Genomic DNA, 24,073 nt, shown 5'->3' with positions numbered 1-24,073 from the left:
CGGGAGTCCGTCATCATTTAAAAGGCACAGGACAGTTCAGTGGCTCTGGTTTCCAAATAAATAACACAGGAAGCAAAAGAAATTTGCACAATTGATGTATTTAAGCATGTGCTGTGCACAAGGCAAACACGCTCCTATGCACTAACCTGCGTTCACTCAGTTCTCACAATAACCTTCAGAGGTACACAGTTCAGATGTAGAAGCTGATACCCAGAGATTCCCTTCCCGGCCCCAAGTCATACAGACAACAGGAGGTGGAACCTGGATGTGATGATCCCTAGCAGCCTTGCTCTGGAGCGTCTCCAGTAACTCCCACTTCTCTGGGAGGCTCAGGGCTCTTTCTCAGACATTAGACTCGGCCCTAGATGCACATCAGGCCTGGTGCTGATCCGACCAGACACTCCCACCCCCGAGGCCAGGCATAAGCCCCAGACCTGAAGCACCCCCTGCTCAAATAAGCATCTTACGAAGCTCACAACCCCAACATTACCAAGAAGACCCAGGCCATATCCCACACTTGGATCTCCATGAAATGTCTATATCCCCCCACCTTGAGCAAGACTGGCTGCAAAATCAAGAATACAGTAAGTCCTGACTTACAGCTCTAGCCCCAACAATAGAGCACTTATTAGCAGGGACCTCAGGGAACCTTTTAGTGATGTTCTTTGCCTCTTCCTCTGACTGGTCCCAATTGAACCCAACCCAATAAACAGGAATCAGCCCACAGGTTACCTTCTTTCAGTCAGTCAACAGACCCTGAATCAGCACTTCACACTATTCACCCAGTTCTTTATTAAAAACCAAGCTTCTTCCAGGACAGAGGGTAGGATAGATACTGAGGACCTGCTATGTGGTGGGAGGGGAAATACGGACAGGATAGTCTGTCACTCGCAGGCCTGGGGTGTGACCTGCGTAAGGGCCCCATAGTGATGCGCCTATCACAGCACAGTAATGGAGGGAATTCCCACCATCTTTTAGGCAGACATATGTTGGCTGTCTGATGGAGATGAGGATTCTAGTTTATGCCAGGTTCATAAACTTATCAAGATGTTCTAAAGGATGGCCCTGAAAGCCTGATCCTGTGCACCAACACCTGATTTGACCTCCACAGCCTAATGGGACACTGCCCACCGCCTCGGAAAAGACTCCTTTCCTTCTCCCCACCCCAGGTGAGACGTGGTGAGTGAGGTTCTCCTGCCCTCCTCTGATCCCAAAGCACACATCCGTGCAGGGTCTGGAGAGCACCTTCCTCTTGCTGTGACTTCCAGAGCTGCTGGAACAATGCTGGTCCAAGACTCAGCCCCACGATCCTCATCCTCACATCTGACCTGAGCATCTCCCCAGAAGGAACAGAGATCAGAGAACCAGGAGTGAACAACAGAGAGGCTCTTCCAAGAACAGAGAGGAGAGCCAGAACAAGGAGCCAGGACTGCTTCCCTGTAGCCCTAAACTGCACAGAGAGGGCCATGCACCAAAATCCTCCAGTGACAAACCTCTGGCAACAGCAGCTGCAGCCTGCTCACCTCTGTGCAGGATCAAACATAACAAATGCTGATAATAACAACTATCACTATCATCTACCCAGAGCTTATGATTAGTGAATCTAAGGGCACGTCATTTCAATTTCACTTCAGTCTCACTACAGCCACAATTACTAGCCCCAGTTTTCAGATGAGGTAACTGAGGCTCTGAGCCTAGTTAAACTTCCCATAACTCCACAACTGGAAGTAGCAGGTCCCACCTTGTGATCACTCACGTTGCCATCCTAAATGCTAACAGAGGCACCAGCCAACATACAACTAGAAGGACTCACCAGCTAGGTGCAGGCACACCTCAGGCCCAGCAGGTCCCTGGGAGCTCCAAGGTGGTTGCTACTTGAAGGGTGAATCAGCCTGGTGTGGAAGAAAAGTAGCCTCCGTGCCTCTGAGAGGGTCCTCGCCCCTCCCCGGCCACGCTGCAGGGGTGGGCCGTGGGTACAAGCTGGCATTCAAGGAAACATTTCCAGCAAGGGCAGCAGCTGCTGTTGCCACGGCTCTGATTCCCAAAGGATCCCAAAGCTTTTCCCATCATTTTTGCCCTTTTTCAGAAACCACTTAGCCACTGCCCCTCCTCCAGCCATGCCAGGGCCGCAATGCACTTAGCCACATGCAGCCCAGACTAGTCTGAGCCGTGACCTCAGCTCTCGGAGAAGGAGGGCACCGTTCAGCCTCCCAAGCACACCCCTTCTGCACTCCATGCTTGGGAAGCAGCTCCCCAAATACAGTGTCACAACCAGAGATGTAAAACCAGCATCCTGGAGCTGCCCTGTTTTCAAAATGCAAAAGGAATGGGACTGTCGTGTGCAGCCATTGCACGGTCCTGGCCTGGCATTTAGGGACCTGTCTTGAGAGCCTAAGAAAACTTGGCCCAGCCCTCTGCCGCTTGTTTCCTGCGTGCCTGAACCCAGGATGGAGATTAGGCTTAGATAGAGCTTCCAAGGGTGCCCAATCGCAGTCTTTCTCACTTGGGGTTTCTCAGTGAAGCACAGAACACAAAAAACTGTGAGTGTCTACTTTCTCACTTCCCCTCACACCACCCTAAATGCACAGCAGACAAGTTCGTTCTTCACATGCAGCGGAGAAATAGAACAATAGGTTCATCCTCTCCTACAGCCTGGCTAGAAAAGCCAGTCTTTCTCAGTGTGCATACAGGCTAAGGCCCACAATGACGTCCTGCAGGGGACATCAGAGCAGCTTCCCCTAGAAGCCCCACAGGACTCCAGTAAGCCTTGGGTCAGGTACAGACAGAAATGACCAGCCACATACCACAGAGCCTGTGGCAGCCCTGGCTGGAGCAGCCCCCAAAGCTGTGACCCAAGTTCAGGCATTTAAATGAGGTCCTACATTATTTTGAAAAATAATAATAATATTTTCTAAATAAATACATGATCCATTTCACAGTAAAAATGAATAAAATTATAATATGAATAAAAAATGAGGTCACCCCCTTAGTTCTGCAGGACAATTTCCAAAGAATTTTCCAAACTACCCTCGAGGACCACATAGCAATCCCAGCCAGGAGGAGGATAGAGACTGTCACACCCAATTTGAGGGTAAGAAATCTGTGACACCAAGCAATTATACAATTGCTGAGATCACACTACTGATCTGGGCCTGAAAGCCAGGCCTGTGCCACTATGCCATGCCAATTACACTCCTTGCTTAGACAAGACATTTCCTATGACAGGTGCCATCTAGCTTCAATTAATGCAATTGTTGGAATTCCTTCTTGTTTTTAAGTTCTAGACATAGCTGCGTCTCTCTTACAGTTTACCATAATCACCATTTATAAGTGCACAGGTCTGTGGTGTTGAGCATGTTTACATTGTTGTGTGTCAACCACCGCCATCCAGTTCCAGGAGATTTTCATCATCCCGAACAGAAATTTTGTACCCATTAAACAATTCTCCATTCCCACTTCCCCCACCCCTGGCAGTCACCATTCCCCTTTCTGTCTATTAAGTTAGCTATCCTAAGTACCTCCCATACTGAAATCACACAGCATTTGCCCTTTTTGTGACCAGCTTTCTTCACCTAGCATGATGACTTCAGTGTTCATCCATGTCACAGCATGTGTCAGAATTTCCTTCCCTTTTAAGGCTGACTAATACTCCATCACATGTCTATGCTCCATTGTGTTTATCCTCCATTTATCGATTAATAGACACTTGGGTCGCTTCCATTCCTTAGCTACTGTGAATAATGCTACTATGAACACCGGTGTACAGATATTTGTTCCTGTCCCTGCCTTTGATTCTTTTGGGCACCCTATATGCCCAGATGTAGACTCTATGTGTGTAAGACTTCCCCACAGTGACTCCTCAACTCACAAGTCCTCTGGAATCATTTTCCATCTGACCACATGGACCAAAAAGGGGAGGCTGGCACTTTTCCTCCAGAACAATCCCACTATCCACCACGGTGACTTCTGCCCCCACTGAGGACAGCAAACATCACCAATGTGTCCCCTATGTTCACAGAGCCTTTAGATGCTACCAGTAGCACACAGAATCTACGTGGCCCTGTGTGTGCTCCAACGCCTGCAGGGGAGGCTCTGGCCCTCCTCCCCGCTGGCAGCTCCTTCTGTTTCCACGGCTGCCCCTTCTCACCATGTCCTTCTTACACACAGGGGTTCCCAGGGCCCAGTCCCCCCTCTTATCTACTCCCACCCCACACATCCTCCCTGGAAACCTCCCCGACATTTCCAAGCCAGCAAGTCATTCACCCAAGTGTCCAACCCAGCCCCCTCTCTCCCTGAGCTCCACCCCTGCCTCCCTGCATCTGCAGGTACAGACTGCAAACCCCTTCCCTCAGCAGGTTTCAAAATAGACTCCTCCTCTGTCCACATTCAGCTGCCCTTGGGCATTTCCTGCCTATAAAGCATTTCCTACTTCTTTCGGTCACCAAATCCAGGGTTCTTCATCATCTCCCTCCTCTCCTTCTCTGTCATCTCGGTCTGGGCTATGTTTCTCAAATCCTCCACTCCTTTGACCTGGAGGACCAGAAGTATCTCCCTTCCTCTGCCCAGTAATCACCCCCTCAACAGGCCTAGAGCACAATCCTGCTCATGCCCTGGTGCCTCTCCATGGTGCCCAGCCCTTCGCCACAAACTCTGAGCCCTCACCCCATCCCTCTCCCAATGTGGCCCCCCCTCTTCCATCATCCTCACCTCCTTCCCAGCCACACTCATCGCACCTGCCTCCACACTCTTCCTCTCCCTCCTGCCCAGCCTGCCTGTCCCACCCATCTTAGCAACCGGCAGTTCCACCATTCAAGTCCCCCCTCCTGCAAAGTCCTCCCCTGTCAAGGGCCTGGGCTAAGGAGCTCCACTCTGTCCTCCCATAGAAAGCTAAGTCTGTATACTTCCTATGGCAAGCAGCATTTACAATCACAACAGCGACAACAACCACGCTTGTGAATATTTATTGAGTGCATAGAATGTACCGAGTTCAGCTAAGTACTTTATACACACTATCTCACTGGGACTCAAAAATTTCATAAGCTGAATATATTTTTGTTCCCACTCTACAGATATGGAAATGAAGCACAGACAAGCTCCATGCCTTGCACCAGGACAGTGGCACATGTACTGTTCTCTGGAGCTTCTCAACCTGCATAAATTGAGATTGCACTTTGATTTTTGTGACTTGCTTTCCATTGTTATAAATGGTTTGAGGACAAGACAAGGTTCTCATGCCTGCATCTTTCTCTGAGCCTAGCCTTGCCCAAAGCAAGAGGTGGGAATTATTTATTGGGATGGCTTTATCTCAACAGCACCCATGCTGAGTGGTTCCACTAAAATTCACAATACGGTGGCAGGGACAAACCCCATGGTTGGCCATCACAGCAAGCATGTGGTTTTCTGGGTCATACTGGAAACGCTGCGTTTCTACATTTGTGTAACCAGGTACCTATCAAGACTTTTGGAAGCAGAACACGTTTTAATGATGACGTCTGGGAGGAGGGTCCTTCTGTAAGCCAGGGCTGATGGGACAAGAGGCAGCACACGAAAGCAGCTAGAGGAGGGACCAACGGGTAGTTGGGCCGAATCAAACGGGGCAGATGCCAAAAGTCACTAACTCTGCTAATAGCAGCGGTTTTTCTCTCTTAGTGCTACCACCAGGGGGCACATTGACTGAAACTGAGCTCTTGACCCAAGCCAGAAGCTTTTCTGCGTCTGAGTTCCTCTCAGACTTGAGGCCAGACTTTAGTACAGCTAGAAACCAGAAAATGCCTACGTGCTGAAAAAACCTAATTAGCAAAATTAGATTTAGCAAATTAGCAAAATCAAAATTACCTAATTAGCAAAATTAGAACCATCTGCTCAGAATCTGGGAGGAGGCAGGTAGGAATGAGGGGTGGTAGTCCCAGCCCCAGGAAGCCGTGGACGCTGGCAGCTACCTGTAACCTGCCCAAGGACAGTGGTAGCTCTACTCATTTGTCTTGAGCTTACTAAATCTTGTATTGAAATTTAACTTTCTTGACATTTCTGTTTTACTTTTAAATGGCTGCAGGGTTCCTGGATCCATATGACAAAGAGCAAACCTGGAAGGGAACTGCTTTTCTTTCTGCTTTGGCCTGTGGATTAATGTCACAAGTGCCCACAAGAGTCTAAAAGACCAAGTCCAGCAGAGCACAGGGGTTTGTGAGGCAGCAGCACATCCTCCAGAAGTGGATGGAGCTGGCCATCTGAGCCGGTAGGATCAAATGTTCACTAACCATAGAAGTCCAGCCCTGCTCTACAGGACAGGGGCCAGGAGCCGCGGGAGGAAAACAGCTGGAGGGTGGGGGCGCAAGCAGAGGGTGGATGTGCATTGAAGAGGCGCAGCTGTGCCAGGCGCCTGCTGTATGAACTCAGGCTGGCAGCTACTACTATGGGGCTGCCTCTTTATCCACTCAGGCCCTTCCTGCTTTGCAAGACTTCGGGGGGGATAAAGAATCCTAGCTGGGAATGGGCTCTGGAAGCTTGCATATCCCCAGGCAGACAGGAGGGATTATTGTTCTCAGAACCACGTCTACGGACTGCTGAGTTGTATCCGGCCATTAGCTAGTGGTTGTGACTAATTGTGTTTTAATGAAAAAACAACAAGATTTGCTTAATGTTTCATGAGTCAGGCAAGCGAGCATTTCTATAATGAGACTATCTCAGTGTCAAAGACAGCTTGGCCATCTACTCGTGGCTGAGACAAGAAGTCAGGTGGGACCCTCTTCCCTTAGGCCTGGCCATGTGCTTTACAGGTCACACAGTGGTGTGATCAGATGAATACCACGGCCTCAGCCCTCACGGAGCCCGTGATGGATGAGAAGAGAAGCACTGCACAAGTTCACTGACACCAGGCAGGGTGAGAAACATTGCCAGGCACAAGCCAGGGGCCCCAAGCCAACAAACACCTTTAAGCAAGGTCCTGGCTTCCAGTTTCAGTTTTACTCTAATGGCAGTCATGGCGCCAGAAAGACTCTGGGCAACAGGCAGACAGCAATCAAGCGGGGCTGTGGACCAGGGGCAGGATCCGCCATACAATGATGATGTTCTGGCCGTGGACCTAAGTTAAAGGACAGGAAAGACAACACCTAGTGAGGTGCCTTGACCTCAAGGATTTCTCAGTCCACTTGAAAAGAAGAGAATGATGGAGCCATAGAAACATGTGGATGCAGGCAAAGGCCAAAGGCAAGGGTACAGCAGAGGGAGGAGAGAATGCCTGAGTGGCTGGAGTCCATGCCTCTGCTTTGTGTAGGGGCCGGGTTGCCTATCTCCCTCCGGGCCACCTTATAGCCTCTTCTCTGGGGCTCCTACCTTCTGTGGCACCCACCCTCCGATCCAGCATCTCCGTGGTCAGCTGTACTCCTAGCCCAGGAAGCCCCCGCCCTCCAGATACTGACTTCAGGAGAAGTCCTAACCTCTTCACCTGGCATCCAAGACCCCGCACTGTCTGGCCAACACTCCTATCCACGACTCCTATGACATCCTGGGGCCTGGGAACTGGCTGGGGAAATAAGCAGGACCTGTAAATTATAGGACTGCAGGGCAGGAAGAAGTAGGCAGGATCAGTCAATTTCAAGATCCCAGAGCCCTGCCAAATAACTCCTAGGATCTCTGTGTAGAACTTCTAGTGAGCTCCTGCCAGATGTGGACACCATAAAAGAGACGAGATGCCACAGAAGCCGTTTATGGTGACTCCTCTTGGGACCTACTCCACTCCTCATGGTGCAGGATGTACTTTTGTTACTTTGTATCCTTTCTCTCTGTTTGACCTGAGTTTGCTCTGCAGAGCTATTTCTTCCCTTACCCCTTCACCCCTCATTTCCAAATAAACTTTTAGCCCTGTTATTGGCTTGGCTTGTCCAATTCTTTGTTCAAGAAGAGAAGGACCTGGAATACTTTTGCTTGGTAAGCCATTTCTTGTTGTTTTATTTTTGAGATAAGGTCTCGTGACATAGCTCAAACTGGTCTTGAACCTACTATGTAGCCCAGGCTTGCCTCAAACTCATGGAGATCCTCCTGCCTCAGCCTCCTGAGGGCTGGGATTACAGGCATATGCCACCATGTTCAGCCTAGTGAGCCATGGGTAAAGGGACTACCTAACAACATTTTTATTTACTCTGTGATCAAGTTACCCCAGATAGTTTGTCATACCCTGAGCATGCCAACATCCTTAACATAAACACCTAGCCTAACTCCTCTCCCTAGAATGCTCAAGCATTCCTAGCACTGTGATCTCACTATAAGTTACTTAACTTCTGGTGTGACAATTTCTCCATTTGTGAAGTGGTGATAATAATATCCACCTTTTGTAAAGATCAAATTAACTTCAATGAGCAATTTATATCAGTTCTCAGGTCACAGCAGGTACTCAAAACATGTTAACTGTTTTTAGTAGCAATGGATTGAAACCCTACAGCGTTTAGCTGGATGTCATTTGTATGGAAAATGAATTGGTCCCCTGAGAGTATGTGCATAACAGTCACAGTGTTTATTTCAGCCCCTACTGATGGAAATGCAGACACACATGATGATCCCGGGCAGGACACCCATCTTCCACTAGATGCTTCCTAAGTTACTAAGGTGGTCTGTGCTGGGGATATAGGAGACTTTGTACACAGTCTCCACTGTGGCTGTAGCAGAATGAATTCAGGTATGCTGTGTGTCGTGGATTGATAACTGGTGGTCAACTCATAAACCCCAGCTGAACTGAGTAAGCATGGTGCTGGGTGTGGGAGGCCCACCTGGGGACTGTTGCCAGCAGCATAAGAAGCAGAACTGAAGAAGAAGAAGTTAGGCTGTTGGGAGCTGAGAGAGGCTCGTGGGAGCTGGTAGAAGCTGTAAGGAGCTGTTGGTTGTTTTGGAGGAGCTCATCACGCTGGCTTTCCTCATGAACTTGGCTGTTTTCATCCTTCAAGGGGCTTGGAACCTCATTGGTACTGAAAATGGCTTTGGATCACTTTGGGGGAGCTCTGGTCCTCACTCTGAGAATGACTTCCTGGCTCCGGAGGGGAAGATGGTGCACTGCCAGTCTCCTGGAGAAGCTTGCTGCATTGGCTTTCCTCTCGCGAACTCAGCCATCTTGATCATTGGAGGAGCTCGAGATCTCACTGTTGCTGAGGATGGCTGTGGTACTTTTCGGAGGAGCTCTGGTTTTTACTTTGCACGTCACTTCCTGGCTCCAGTGCAGATCCCTCAGCCTGCTAGCACAGATCCTTCATCCTGCTGGCACGGACTTCCTAGATTCCACCACTGTCCTTTGGGCCTTCGCAGCACAGATCCGTGAAACAGGCCTGCATGAGACATTGTTATGGGCTCTGGGCCTCCAGTTGGACTTGTAGGAGGCATTGTTATGGGCTCCAGGTCTTCAGCTGGACTCATGCAGGACATTTCCATGTGATCCAGGCCTTCAGCTAGATTTCTCGGTCTATAGTGTGTGGACAGATTTCCTGAACTCTCTTGTATATGATTCTTTGGGTGATTATTAGAAATAATCATATAAAATATGAGTCTTGTATTATATTGTTCCCCTTGCAAAAATACCCCCAAACCATAACACTGTGGTAACAAATATCCCCCAAAGTTCATTGACTTCAAACATCAAAAGTTTACTTATCACTTACACTCTGTGTCCCTCATTGCTTGGTGAGGGCTCAGCACCACATTGTCCGCACTCAGGAACCCAAGATGGCAGAGTCTGTGCCCTCTGAAACACCACCAGTCACTTGTGGCAAATAGTATGCTGGCTCCTAAAGACTTCTGCCCAGAAATGACAAGCTTCTATTCACATTTCAATTTGGGTGGGAAAGTACATCTCTACCATGGGCTGATAAGGCGAGGATATTGGGCATGCAGCCCGAATGCTAGCACTGTTGCCTAGTTCATCATCTGAAGAGCAAGTGGATGGCCTCAAACACTTACTGGCACCTCCCAAGAATAAGGAAAGAAGCTGAGCTTTGTGGTGCATGCGTGTATTCCCAGTACTCAGGAGGCTGAAGCAGGAGGATCACCACAAGTTCAAGGCCAACTTAGGCTACATAGTGAGTTCAAGGCCAGCCTGAATTATATAGTGATATCCTGTCTCAAACTGAAAAATGAGGAAAGAAGCAGTAAGTAGTTCATGACTTCAGGCTGGGGAAATGAGGCCTTGGCAGCTGTGCATAATCCTCCACCCACACAGAAGACCCAGGCCACATGCAATGGAAGCTGCAGCAGGGCCTTTCACTGACAAGCTTAGACTCTGCAAGGCTCAGCCCTCAACAGCAGAGTAGGCACCTGGTCTAGGAAGAGGACAGAGAATGCCGCACCATGCTGGTCACAGGGCTGTGCTGCCTGGCTTTGCAGTTCTCCCCTCTGGTTCCTAACCTTATACTTACACACTCCATCCATAGCACCCTGAGCAGGCAAGATGGGCTGCCTGCTGTCGGGGAGGAGGGGAGGCTGCTCCAATAGGCAGGGCTACCCCAATCCCTCAGCCTTCCCTTCCCTCTCCAGGCCTTCCTCAGGGGCTGCAACATGAAATGGTCAAGGCTCTGAAAGAATGAGCTTTATTTAATATCTGAAATGCAACAAGCACCACAAGGCAAACTCATTTAAGCCAGTTGTGGTGAATCCCTGGCACGTGTGCCGCAGCGGGCCGTTCATTATCACTGAAAGCTCTAAAATGGTCACCATCACTAATCTAAGGGCTTCCAGCAATCACAGAACTTGTAAAATGATAGTTACAAAGAGACTACAGTTTGTTGACTAGGAGTTCATCTGGTTGAGGTTCCTCCTGAGCATGATGAGAGCCGCCCCAACAGCTGCATCCACATCTTGCCCAAAGGACACCGGCAAAGGGAAGGCTCTTTGCACCTCCTGCTTCAGCACCTCATTCCTGGACAGCGCACTCCCACTCCCCATCACGCGCTCCACGCCCCACTCTCTGAGCTGCTGAAATGGAAGCATGGAGTGCAAGTTCTGAACAATGCCCCTGCACAGGGCCCGAGACACGTGTCCCAGGGAGAGGTCAGAGGAGGAGATTCTGGTCACCGAGGCCAACTGGTCTGGCAGGTGCCTCTCCCCCAGCACTGTTGGGGTGATGGTTAGGCAGGTGTCTCTCTGCTGCACGGCTGCCTGGATCATCCGTGAATACACAGTGGTTTCTTCAACTTCCAGGCCTGCCAGGGAAACAAGAAAGACCTCTATGAGCTCACATGGCCCCTGGACGTGGCCCCTGAACATGAACAATTATATAGAATTCCCAAGGCACAAGGACAGGTCTGCTCACTGCTTCTTCTCACGTTGTGGCTAGCAGCTTTCAGGCTCATACCGTCTGATCTCTTCCCTGGACCCCAGCCATGTGTCTCACTACAACCCAGACAGATTTCAGGGAAATCTCTCATCACTGTCACTGTCAGACCCAACTCTAATCTTGGCATCATAACCATGACACAGTTACAGGGCCCTTACTCCCCAGGGGAGTAAAATACATGCACTAGTTCACAAATATCATGAAAGTTGCTATTCAAGCCATTAGCAGCAATCCCAGGATCCCAGTCTAGGCTACCTAATTACATGCATGAGGCACCTCATGCCCAAGGAGAAGTGATCTGTTCACCATCCAACAGCTGAGTGTTGTCAATCTAGAGTCCTGGTCAAATTTTCCTCCCCCACACTATATTAGTTTTATATTCTAGATAACAGTGACGACAATGATGATGATGGTGTACAGCTTTGATTTCAATACCTTAGACTCACTTTTGGGGCTGGGGTATAGCTCAGTGGTAAAGCACCTGGAAGATGAAGAAGGAAAAGAACCAGGAGAAGGAAGATAAGAAAAAGAAAATACATCACTTTCAGTCTCTAGCTTGGCATTAACTGGGAGAAAGCAAACCTGGTTTTGACGGGAAGAAAGCTGTCCAGGCTGGGGGCGCTCTACTACAGTGACACATTGTCATCACCTGAGTGACTATGGAGTGCTAGGTCCCATCCTCAGAATGATTCTGATGGAATTGGCCTGGGCTGCACCCTGAGGGCTGTCATTTTTAAACACTTCCCAGGTGATTCTGAAATGGAGCTGGGCTGGACAGCCACCAGTCTAGACCCGTAGGTACTTCTCAAACATGAATTATGAATGAATTCCTTAAGGAATCTTGTTAGAACTCTGCTTCTGACTCAGAGTTCCTAGGGCAGACCCTGAGGTCCTGCATTTGTTAAAAGATCCAAAAGGAATCAGGAACCGCTGGCTCCAACTAGAGTGATGTTGACTGACAGGGATAAGAATCACCGGAGGAGTATTATAAAATGCCATGCTCAGCATTACCCTAACCTCAGGCTAACCAAGTCAGTTTTGCTGGGCATGGGACCGGGATGTCAATATTGTTTTAAAAGTTCATAATTAATTCCAGGGTGCATCCGATGCTGAGAACCACTAACCTAGAGAGTCACAGTGCAGTCCCACCATTAAAACATTTAACTTACACCAATCAACTACACATACTCAGAAAGGGGGGAAAGAAAAATAATGACAATATCATAGGCAACTAGTAAAATTTAATCAGCATGACTCTTGGATAAAGATGGCAGGAAGAATATAAATATCTTTCCTCGTTCTCTAGGAATTCCATTAAAATATCACTAATTTTTTTTTCTTTTGCAGTTCTAGGGATGGAATCCAGGCCCTGAAACATGCTCACCAAGTGCTCTACTACTAGCTACACCTCCAGCCCCAAATTTCTTTCTTAAAAAAGAAAACCAAGGACAAAGAACGCAGGAAAGGAAATAGCAAGGACTAAAACACTGACCCATATTAAAGATAAGCAGATAGAGGGAAAACTGACTTTCTGAACAGTGACAGGGAGCCACTGCCTAGGAGTCTGCAAAGGAAAGTGCGGAAGAGAAGCCAATTCCTCTTCCACAGGGACTGGAGCCTGGGAGGTCCAAGATTCTTCAGGAGGCAGAATCATAGCAGGGCTAAAGCCCAAAACTAGTTAGCCCTTGGGCACCCAGTCAGCTAGTGTAGCCCAGCTGTCCCTACTTTCATGCCAAAAAACTCTTCTAGCTATGTTCGCAAGGATACAAAATTCAGGCCCTGAGACCGAGAAAAAGCAGCTGCCTTTGCTGCACCACTAAGAGAAACAGATCCCAGGTCTGATTCCCGGGGCCCCAAGAAGAACTCGACAACTGCATTCATCTGCTACCACTGTTAAAAGCCAGGCCACCTCAAGAGGAACTGCCCTAAGAGGCCCCATGGGCCATGCCCTGGATGCAAAGGAGACCACTGGAGATTGGTCTGCCCTCTGAGGTTGAGGCCCCAGAGCTCAGACCCATGCTACCAGTTAGTCCAACAGGAATGAGAGGGCTTGGGGCATGGTCTGCCTTCTCCCTCTGGCCAGACCGTCATCTCCAACAAGGAGTCCTGGGTAATCATGACTATGGAGGAACAAGAAAACAGCCTGTTGCTAGACACAGGTGCAAGTCTCTCGGTCCTTCTTTTCAATCCTGGCCTTCCTTCCAGCCATCATACCTCAGTGAAAGGAGTCACTGGTGAGGAGGTAATATGCTATTTTTGACAACCTTTAGGCTGTAACTACTTATTAGATCCTTCTTGCATATCTCTGTCTTCCTGAGAAAGCACTTTGAAGATACCACCATGTACTACAGCAGCCATTGATATTTTCCTACTAATCTATCCATAACTGTGTAAAGTTTGTAATGTTCCTATCCTATTTCATAAATGGATGTATGTTTATTATTATGTGTTTCCTACAACAACCATTGAGAATAGTTAATGATTTTTCAATAGGTCACTCATGTATAGCTCTATTTACTTTCTTTAGAAGCCACTTTGAAGATACCAAAGTATAGTACAACAACTCTTGATAATCTCCTACCTCTTTTGTCTCTAACTTACTATTATTTGTCTATTTGTTTTCCTGAGAAACTATTTTGTAGATAACAATATGTAAAACAATAACCATTGATAATTTCCTACCATTTTGTCTGTAATTTGCTAAGTCCCCCCTATTATTATGTTATCCTTCTTTTACTCTTTAAAATAAAATAAAATAAAATAAAATAAAATAAACAAAATTCAGGCCCTCGCCCTGGCTGCAGATACCCTGTACACTCTGCTGACTTCATCCAGTCCCACACTCTGGGAACACAGAACCAACGGCTTTACAGCCCACCCCTTGATGTCTTGGGGATACACCAGCCCAACCCCCTAAAAGTGATCAGAGACAATTTTCTGGCTGCCACACAGTGGCCCGGGTAAAATCAGATCTCCAAATCAAGACAAAGACTGAAGTTTCTAAAAAACACATAGAGAGGTCAGTATGGTGGCGTGCACCTATAATCCCAGCACTTGGGAGGCTGAGGCAGGAGGATTGCCATGAATTTGAGGCGAGCCTGAGCTACATAGTGAGTTCAAGGCCAGGCTGAACTACCTAGTGAGATCCTTGTCTCAAAAACAAACAACAACAAAATCATGCTGCATTGTTGGGTTTGGAAAAATTATGCTGTCAGGTTGGTACATTCAAAGCTCTGGATTTGCTCCCCAGCACTACAGAGATAACAACTAAAATTTAAAAACTGTTCTTGGTAAATAATCTACTAGATGTACACAAGTGTATATATCTCTAGACTCAGTCCTGGGATGAGAACTTCTAGATCAAAATACATACACACACACACAATGGCAGAAATTTCATAAAAGGTTGAGTTACATAAAAATAGTAGCCCTCAAAGCACCCTGTTTCATCAAAGTAACAATCATGAGTATGCAAAAGGATCTTACAAAGTAAATGAAACATTATTACCTCTTTCAAGGGTAACGCCTTAGGAAGCATGCACATACCACAAAGCATGTAAAAGTGACAAACCCTCCACACCCTTGGAAACAGTGCACCAGTAACTTCTAGAAGCACAGATACAGAACATAAAACCTCTAAGTTAATGAGGGAAAAAGGAGAAGATAAAGAATGGGAAGAACAATCCAACAGAAGGCAGAAGGCTAAGGAAATATAAATGCAATGAGTATTGGGTCCCAGGACAGAAAAAAGTTATTAGTGGGAAAACTGACAAAACCAAATGAAGTCTAGAGTTTAGTTTTGTGGGATTTGTAAAGTCATGTGATTGTGTCGGGCATGGTGGTGCACGCCTGTACTCCCAGGACTCGGGAGGCTGAGGCAGGCAGACCATTGCGAGTTCAAGACCAGCCTGGGCTATAAAGTGAGCTCAAGACCAGCCTGAACTGCATAGTGAGACCCTGTCTCAAAAAAAAAAGTCATGTGATTGTATTTCTTTAATAAAAATTCAAAAAAAATTTCAGGAAAGATTAAAATGTACACAAACTCATCTTGCTTACTGGGGGAAAAAAAATCACTTAGGCTATGACCTAGGTCTTGAGGAGTACTTCCATAACTGTAGAAATTTTATAAAATGTGAAGTTACAGACTGTTATGGTTGGGATATAATACGTCCCCCAAGTGTCATGCGTTCAGAGGTGGGGCTCCTGGATGGTGATTGTGCCATAGAGGTGATATACTCAGCAACGGTGATATACTCATATTCATGAGCTCCTGGCTGAATGTGCTACTAGGAATTGAGAGCTGGATGCAGAAGGTGAATCGGGGGACACGACTTTTAAGGGCATAGACTTATCCCGGCTCCTTCCTCTCGCTCTCCTCCCTTTTGCTCTCACTTCCTCACTTGCTCTCTTGCTCTCTCCATCTCTCTCGCTTGCTCGCTCTCAGTCTTGCACCCTGGCTCTCTTCCTACTCTCTCTGCTTCTAGCCACCACGAGGTCAGTAGCTTTCCCTTGCTGCCTTGGCTTCTATCTAGATGTCCCCTCAAAGCCACATGCGCTCACAGGTGAGGCTTTGGGGAGGTGACCGAATCATGGGGTTGTGACACTTCTCAGCGGATTAGCCCACTGATTAGTTCACAGCTAAATATGACGCTGGGACGTGCAGCCTGGTCAGAGGAGGTGAGTCACTGGGGGCATGGCCGGGAAGGGTCTCTCACCTTCCTCATCTCTCTTTGCTTCCTGCTGCACACCAGGAGCTCTTTCTTCTCTCCCAGGCCTCTCTGCCACGCTGCCCTCCCTCGGAGCCCACTGAGACTATAAACTGAAACCTCCACACACTGCGAGCCAAAGCAAACCTCCCCCCATCGAAGCTGTGCGTGGCGGGCACTGTGTCTCAGCAATGAGACAGTGACTAAGGCCCGTCCTCCGCAATGTTCCTGCCTTGGAGCTGGCCCACTGAAACTTCTGAATCCACCAGCCAGGATTAAACCTCTCCTTTACGCTTTGGCTGTCAGATATCTTGTCCCAGGGACAGGAAAGCTAACTAATAATACTGAGATATCTCATAAAAGTTTAAATTACATAAAATACTGACCTTCAAACACTTCCTATCTCATCAAAACACAAGCCAGATAGACAGATAGATAGATATATAGATAGATATGCAAAAGGATCTTATCAAGAAATAAATTAAACGTGACCAACTCTTTCAGGGGTACGAAAAACAGTGGCCTGTTGACACCATAGACACAATCCAGTTACACCAGTATCTAGCTAAAGGGTTTGTCTGGAGGTTCTGATGACTGGTTCTACAACTAGAAAACCTTCTCTGGCCAGGCACGGTGGCGCACGCCTATAATCCCAGAACTCAGGAGGCTGAGGCAGGAGGATCCTTCCAAGTTCGAGACCAGCCTGGGCTACAAAGTGAGCTCAAGGCCAGCCTAAACTGCACAGCGAGACCCTGTCTCAAAAAGATAAAAAATAAAAACAAGAAAAAAGAAAACTTTCTCTGGGTTCTGTCAACAGAGAATCCCTCAGAGGGGCCCACAGGGAGCAGAACTCCCCTGAAGGTCCAGACACCCTGGGCAGCCCGAAAGCACTGACATCAGCCAGCAGCACTTGTCCACACAACTAGCTGCAGCTTCCCACCTAACTCTCTGCTGTCTGTGCCTTGCCTTTTTCCTGTACTGGGCATTTACACCAGTTACCTGACTTTGAGCCCCTCCGGATGACCACTGCATGTGACAGCCATGGTTTCCCTAGACCTGGAATGTCATTTCTACCCTCAGGGCTTGCAAAGCAGATCTTTCATAGGAGACGGGGTTACATGTGCTGCAGTACGTGCAGAGTGGAGGAAGACCAGACAAATAAAAGAAGGCAGCAGGAAGACTTCCAAGTTTCCAGGGAGACTTCCAAGAAAGTAAGACAAGAATTACTTTCCAGGAATAAGTGCTGTGAGGGTTTTACAATACTATGAAGGGCCGGGGACATAGCTCAGCAGCACAAGCACCTGCCTGGCAAGCGCAAGGTCCTGTGTTTGATTCCTGGTACAAAAAAAAAAAAATTATGAACTACCAGGAGACTTTTTCACTGATGCATGTCAATCACTCTGTTTTAGCTATCGGTAGTCATCAGAAGGAAAACTCTAAATGCAAGAGTCACAGGGACTTTCTGGAAGAGAAAGTAGGACTGTGAGAGTCAGGAGAACCTGAGGAATAATGCACAGTCCAGGCAAGAGGGAAGGTGACCTTCTACCTGCCACCTGCCACCTGCCACCTGCCACAGAGAGGAGAGTGGGCAGGAAAGGAACCAGTGTAAGCTCAGATCCCAAAGGCAGGAAGGAATATGCTGGCATCTAGCCGGGTCTGAGACCAGAACCTAAATACAAAAATAGCAGAAGAAGCTCCAAGACACCACCATGCAGAAGGGACAGGACAACCAGAAAACACACCACTGTGTGGGCCGCATCTTACCTAGATCCGCCATCCACTGAACCAGCATGTGGACAAACGTGGCCAGCACATTGCCCCCATTGAGTGATGCTGCCACACCCAGGTAGGTCTTGTCAAAGTAGGGGAAGTAGGCGATAGGGGCTACAGGGTCTGGAGTCTGCGCCGGCTGGAATCCTGAGGGCATAGAGGCTGCCAGCTGAACCGAGGTGCTGATGTTGAGAACTGGGGTCCAAAGAGAGTAGAGGTGAGGCCTGCTGAGCAAACTCAGTGGTTAAAATCATAACAGAGCATCAGAGGGTGCAGTGGTTTTAAAAATATGTCCACAAACTCCTCCTCCTAAGAGGCAGAGTGTGATTCCCCTTCCCCTGAAGGCTGAACCAAGTGGCACGCTTCTAATAAATGAAACAAACAGAAGTGATGATGTGTGACTTTGGGAACCTGTATGTTTAGGGACCAAACCAACCAAGGTTGGTGTTCACTTTTTCCCCTACCACAGTATTAGAAGCAATGAGCAAAAAGTAGTCTCAGAAAACCAGTTACTTTTGATTTCTTCCACAGCAAACCTCCTGCCATGACTGTAAGCCAGAAGCAATAGGCCTTCCACCTGCACCTTCAGGAACAGGGGGGTCCGAGAGAGGACGGCCAGCACTGTCCATGCACATGTCACAGCTGAGCACAGGCCAGCCGCCCCAAAGTAGAACCAAAGCCTCCAACCCACTTCCAGGGAAGAAGGGGCCCAGAGATGGTTTGCATGTTCCCGCTAGAACTCATGCTGGAATTTAGCCCCCATTAAGGTATTGAGAAAACGGGCCAGGCAGGAGCTTTATGACTTGACTGTGTCATGAAAGCTCTGCTCTCCCGGATTAACCCATACATCAATGGGTCCTGGAGGGAGTAGCTTGTGTTATAAAAGTGAGCTCACTTTGGCTGGCTGCTCTGTCTCCCTATGTGGTTCCATGACATGACCGAGTAGCAAGATCCTCACTAGATGCTGCCCCTCAACCTTGGACATCCTACCCTCTAGAACCATGACCTGATTAAACCTTTAATCTTTATAAATTACCCAGTCTGTGGGATTCATTTCCAGCAAGAGAAAACAGACTAAGACTGGCATAATGTCACCTCCTTCCCATTGCACTAACCCACCAACAGTTAGAAAGCACCCTGCCATCCAGGCACAGGGTGACCACCCTCTGAAGGGAGAACAGCCAGGAAGCAAACCACCAGGTAGGAGAGAGTCAGGCCCTTTACAGGCTCCATTGCAATGGCTACTGCTGCCCACAGCAATGCTCGTTACCCACATTTGGGACACTGATAAAGGCACAGGGAAGAAACTCAGCCTGCCCAAGGTCACACAGAAGAGGCAGAAAAGCTGAAATCCCATCCTGTGGGCTGGACTCTGGCACATACTTGTTTCCTGGGCTTCCTTGCTTTGAGAGGAAGAGATATAAGGCCAAAAGGTGGTATACTAGTAGAAAGTCACAAGATAAACAGAGAATGCTTTCCTGGGGCATTGAACTAGGAGGTATGATAGACATTGTGAAATGATAGGAAAGCACACAAGGTTAAAGTGCAATTGGGATGTGGGAAAAGAGAAGGGAAAGAAGGAGAAGTTTTGTATGCATGTATATACAGGATAGTTAACATAGTTGCTCTACTGTCTTCTATTTCTTTGCTGAAACTGTCAGTGAGTCCTTGATTGATCAATATTGCATGTCTCTATCTGTTTTCATGAGAAACCACTCTGAAGATATCAATATGTAATACAACAAGCATTGCTAATTTCCTACCACTTTGTTTGTAACTCTATATTGTCTGTACTGTTCTTTTGCTAGTTTGTAAAAGATTGTCTGTCTGTTAATGTTTTCCTCCTTTTATTTTTAAAATTTAAAAAAAAAAAGGTTTGAGAGGAAGATAAGATGACGTTGAACCTTTTTCATCGGGAAAGAGCTTATCACATCTATGCGCCAGCACAACTGGCAGAAGTTCATGTCTCTCTGTCAGCTCATCTTGTTCTTTTCCATGTATTGATTTCACTGGTGACAAGCACAGCCATCACTGAGAAAGCCCCTCCCTGACCCGTCTGCATCTCTGTTATCTCAGTACATTCAATAAAAAATAAGTAAAGTTTGCTTACAAAGGGAAATTACTATCAAAAACAAAAGAAAACACAAAGAGTTCCTCAGCATTTTATTTTTTAAGAATGTAGTGAAATGAGAGAATAAATTACTACATAGAGGATTATGCTAGCCAGAATTTTTAAACTCAGAGTTGAGTTACAATATTTCTGATGATGAAGAGAGGGATAAAAAGATATCATGACCAAGAAAAAACCCTAAGTAAGATGACTGACTTCTCTGTTCCTCTCAATAATAAGCTGTTATGGCTTGTGGCTAGATGTTCTCCCAAAGCCTCATGCAGTCATAGATGGGGTTTTTTTCAGAGGTGCCTGGATCTAGAGTGTGTGATGCTGGAACTGATTCATATGTAATGCTAGATCAAGGGCACTAGGCTACCCTAAATAGCTTGGATAAGATAAAAGGGATAGAAAGAGCTGTGGTCAGCCTGTGGAAACCCAGTTTGTCCAGCACCATTTATTAAAGAGGCTATCTTCATTCCAGTAAACATGTCTGACCCCTTTGTTAAAGATAAGATGGATGAGTGTGTTTGAAGCTGTTTCTGCCTCTTCTAATCTGTTCCATTGGTCCTCTGGTCTGTTTGTTTGCCAATCCCATGCTGTTTTTATCACAGTAACTCTGTAGTATAACTTCAGGTCAGGGATTGTGATGCCCCCTGCCTTGCCTTTGTTGCCCAGAATTGCTTTTGCTATTCTAGGTCTCTCCTGGTTCCAAATGAAATTTGGGAATGCTTTTTCTAGTTCTGTGAGGGATGTTAATAGTATTTTAATCAGGATTGCATTGAATCTGTAGAACAACTTTGAGAGTATTGCCATTTTTACTGTTAGTGCTTCCTACCCATGAGCAAGGGATATCTTTCCATTTTCTGGTATATTTTTGGTCTCCTTTTTCAGAGTACTATAGGTTTCAATGTAGGCATTTTTACTTCCTTTGTTAGACTGATTCCTAAGTACTTCATTTTTTTTTCAATGCTGTTGCAAAAGGTATGGTTTCCCTAATTTCTCTCAGTGAATTTGTTATCTGTTTACAGGAATGTTATTGATTTTTGAGTGCTGACTCTTTATTCAGCTATGGGACTAAATCTGGTTATTAAATCTAGAAGTCTTTTGGCAGAGTTTTTGGGGTCTTCTATGCAGAGTATCATGTCATCTGCTAACAAGGATAATTTACCTTCTTCCTTTCCTATCTTTACTTAAAATCTAAAGCTAGACCCACGTATATAACCATACACTACACTAAAATCAAAATGATTGGAAGATCTAAATGTTAAAACAGAAACACTAAATCTGCTGGAAGAGAGAATAGGTAGAACTCTTGAAGACATAGGAGTAGGCAAAGACTTCATGAATAAAACCTCAGCTGCACAGGAAATACTACAAAGAATCAACAACTGGGATCTCACCTTATTAAAAAAAAATTTTTGCACAACAGAAGAAATCACCAACAGAGAGAAAAGACAACCCACAGACTGGGAAAAATCTTTCTTCAGACAAAGAAGTAATTCTTTGTACATCTAGAATATACAAAGAATTTAAAAACTAGACCCTCCAAATTTAAAGGCCCAGTCCAAAAATGGACATCTGAAATGAGTAGACATTTCTCAGAAGTACTAATGACATATAAATACATGAAAGAAATGATTAACATCACTGATCATTTGAGAGATGCAAATTAAAACAATGCTGAGATTCCATCTCACTCCAGAAAGAATGGTTATTATCAAAACAGTAAACCAATAACAAATACTGGTAGAGCTGTGGGGAAAAAGGAACACCTCTCCATTGTTGGTGGGAGTGTAGACTGGTGAAACCACTGTGGAAATCAGTGTGGAGAGTCCTCAAAAAGCAACAACTAGATCAGAGGAAGATTTTTTGGACTGGGAAGCCTCAGTGAACTGTCAGGGCACTGAGGACCCCTATCTCTGCCCCCCACCACTATCACAGGAAGGTGCCTTGGACTCGGGGGGCCTCAGTGAGCTGACTGGAAACCCAGAACCCCTCACTCTATAGCCTGCTGCCATCATGGGAAAGACCTTGGTTCCAGGAAGCCTCAGTTGGCTTTCTGGGAACCCAAAACCCAGCACTCCACCCCCCACCACCATCACAGGAATGACCCTCAATCCCCAGAAACCTAGGGAGATTTGAAAATGACAAAAAGAAGAAGCAAAATGCAATCTCAGCCCTCCACCCCACCCAGAATAAGTCAAGGAAACATCAACATGGAAGAACAAGGAAGGCAAACACCTGAAATTTCTGAAATGATAGCAACTGAAGTAAAGAACCAACTACATCAGGCTATACAGGAAATCAGATCAGAAATAATCACTCAAGTAAAAAAGGAAATGACAACCATAATGAAAGAATTGCTCAGCATATCAAAAGAAGACATAGAAAAAAATAGAGGGGCACAGAAAAATGATGAAAACCTTGAATGAACAGTATAGAAAGAATTAGAATGCATGAAACAGATTCAAAGACACATTCAGGAAATTAAAAATTCCATTGAAAGCAGGAAGAACCGCTTGAGCAAAACGGAAGACAGATTTTCATACCATGAAGACAGCATTGCAGCTAGTGACTGTGAAAGAAAACACCTCTTAAAAATAACAAAGGAACAGGAAATAACAATTCAACAGCTGCAAAGAAAAACAACATAAAATAACAACCATTGATAATGTCCTACCACTTTGTCAGTAATTCGGTAAATCTTCCTATTACTATGTTATCCTTCTCTTACTCTTTAAAACTAAAAAAAAAAAAAAAAAAAGAAAAACAACATAATGCTGATCAAAAGAACAGGAGGTAACATGAATGACATAAAAAGACTATTTGCAGAAAATTTCCCAAGCATGGGAGAAGAACTTTACATATACTAAGTGAGGCATACAGAACCCCAATTAGCCATAACCAAAGTAAATCTATACCCAGACAGATAATAATCAAGATCCCAGACAGTCTGCAAAAGAACAGAATATTAAAAGCTGTTAGACAAAAGAAACAGATCACCGATGAAGGAAAACATATCAGAATCACAGCAGACTTCTCAACACAAACCATCAAGTCAGGAAGAGTTGGAGTGAAGTATCTCAGGTCCTGAAAGAGAACTTCCAACCTAGATTGCTGTACCCTGCAAAGCTATCTCTCAAAACTGATGGAGAAATAAGACACTTCCATGACAAAGATCAACTAAAGAAATTCATGACCATCAAACCAACTCTACAAAGAGTACTGAAAGATATTCTACAAAGAGGTAAAAATGACCACAATCGCAAGACCAACAATAGAAAGGAACTACCAAGCAAGATAAGCAATTAAACAGAGGGGGAAAGTACAGAACCAACAGTGGGAAAATACCATGATGAGGGTAAGTCAATACATATCAGTAATAACCATTAATGTAAATGGTCTCAATTCACCAATCAAAAGAAACAGACTGGCAGAGTTGATCAAGAAGCAAAATCCAACAGTATGCTGTATACAAGAAACACATTTAACTCAGAAGGAAATTCATAGACTGAAAGTCAAAGGATGGAAAACAATATTCCATGTGACAAGAACCCAGAAAAAAGCAGGAGTAGCCATTCTATTTGCAGACAAGGTGGACTTCAAAGCAACAACGATCAAGAGAAAAACAACATCACTACATTTCTGTTAGAGGAAAACTGCAAGAGGAAGAGATAACAATCATAAATAAATATACCCCAAATGTAGGAGCACCCAATTATATAAGGCAAATTTTAACAGACATGAAAAATCAAGTAAGTAAAAACACAATTGTAATAGAGCATTTTTAACACCCCATTGTCACAAAGCGATAGATCAACTAGACAAAAAATTAGGAAAGAAATAACAGCACCAAACCAAACGTGTGAACAAATGGACTTAGTAGACTTTTACAGAGTATTCCACTCAACAACATTAGAATACACATTCTTCTCAGCTGCACATGGGACATTCTCTAAAACAGACCACATACTGGCACATAGATCATGCTAAAGTAAATGCAAAGGAACAGAAATTACCCCATGCATATTATCAGACCATAATGCAATGAACCTGGAAATTAATGATAATAATTATTAATCACAAAAATTCCATAAACACATGGAAATTAAATAACATCCTCCTGAACAACCAATGGGTCACAGAAGAAATTAAACAATATTTACAATAAAA

The 24,073-nt window shown here is 45.9% G+C and overlaps 1 protein-coding gene across 2 annotated transcripts in view; it reads right to left on the bottom strand.

Moving 5' to 3' along the window:
- Positions 1-10,549: 10,549 nt before the first annotated feature.
- Positions 10,550-24,073, bottom strand: part of Shpk (sedoheptulokinase) — a 40,514-nt gene continuing 26,990 nt past the window's right edge. For both annotated transcript variants that reach the window (XM_005399717.2, XM_005399716.2), the window contains 2 exons: positions 17,782-17,982; positions 10,550-11,177 (listed from right to left, as the gene is read on the bottom strand). In XM_005399717.2, the coding sequence (XP_005399774.2) occupies positions 10,765-11,177; positions 17,782-17,982 (614 nt within the window). In that variant the 3' untranslated portion in view covers positions 10,550-10,764. The remainder of the gene's footprint in view (positions 11,178-17,781; positions 17,983-24,073) is intronic.

Source organism: Chinchilla lanigera, unplaced genomic scaffold, assembly GCF_000276665.1.
Source record: "Chinchilla lanigera isolate Chin_1 unplaced genomic scaffold, ChiLan1.0 scaffold00066, whole genome shotgun sequence".
In the NCBI taxonomy this organism is placed as follows: domain Eukaryota; kingdom Metazoa; phylum Chordata; class Mammalia; order Rodentia; family Chinchillidae; genus Chinchilla; species Chinchilla lanigera.
This window is presented reverse-complemented; position numbering and strand designations above follow the sequence as displayed.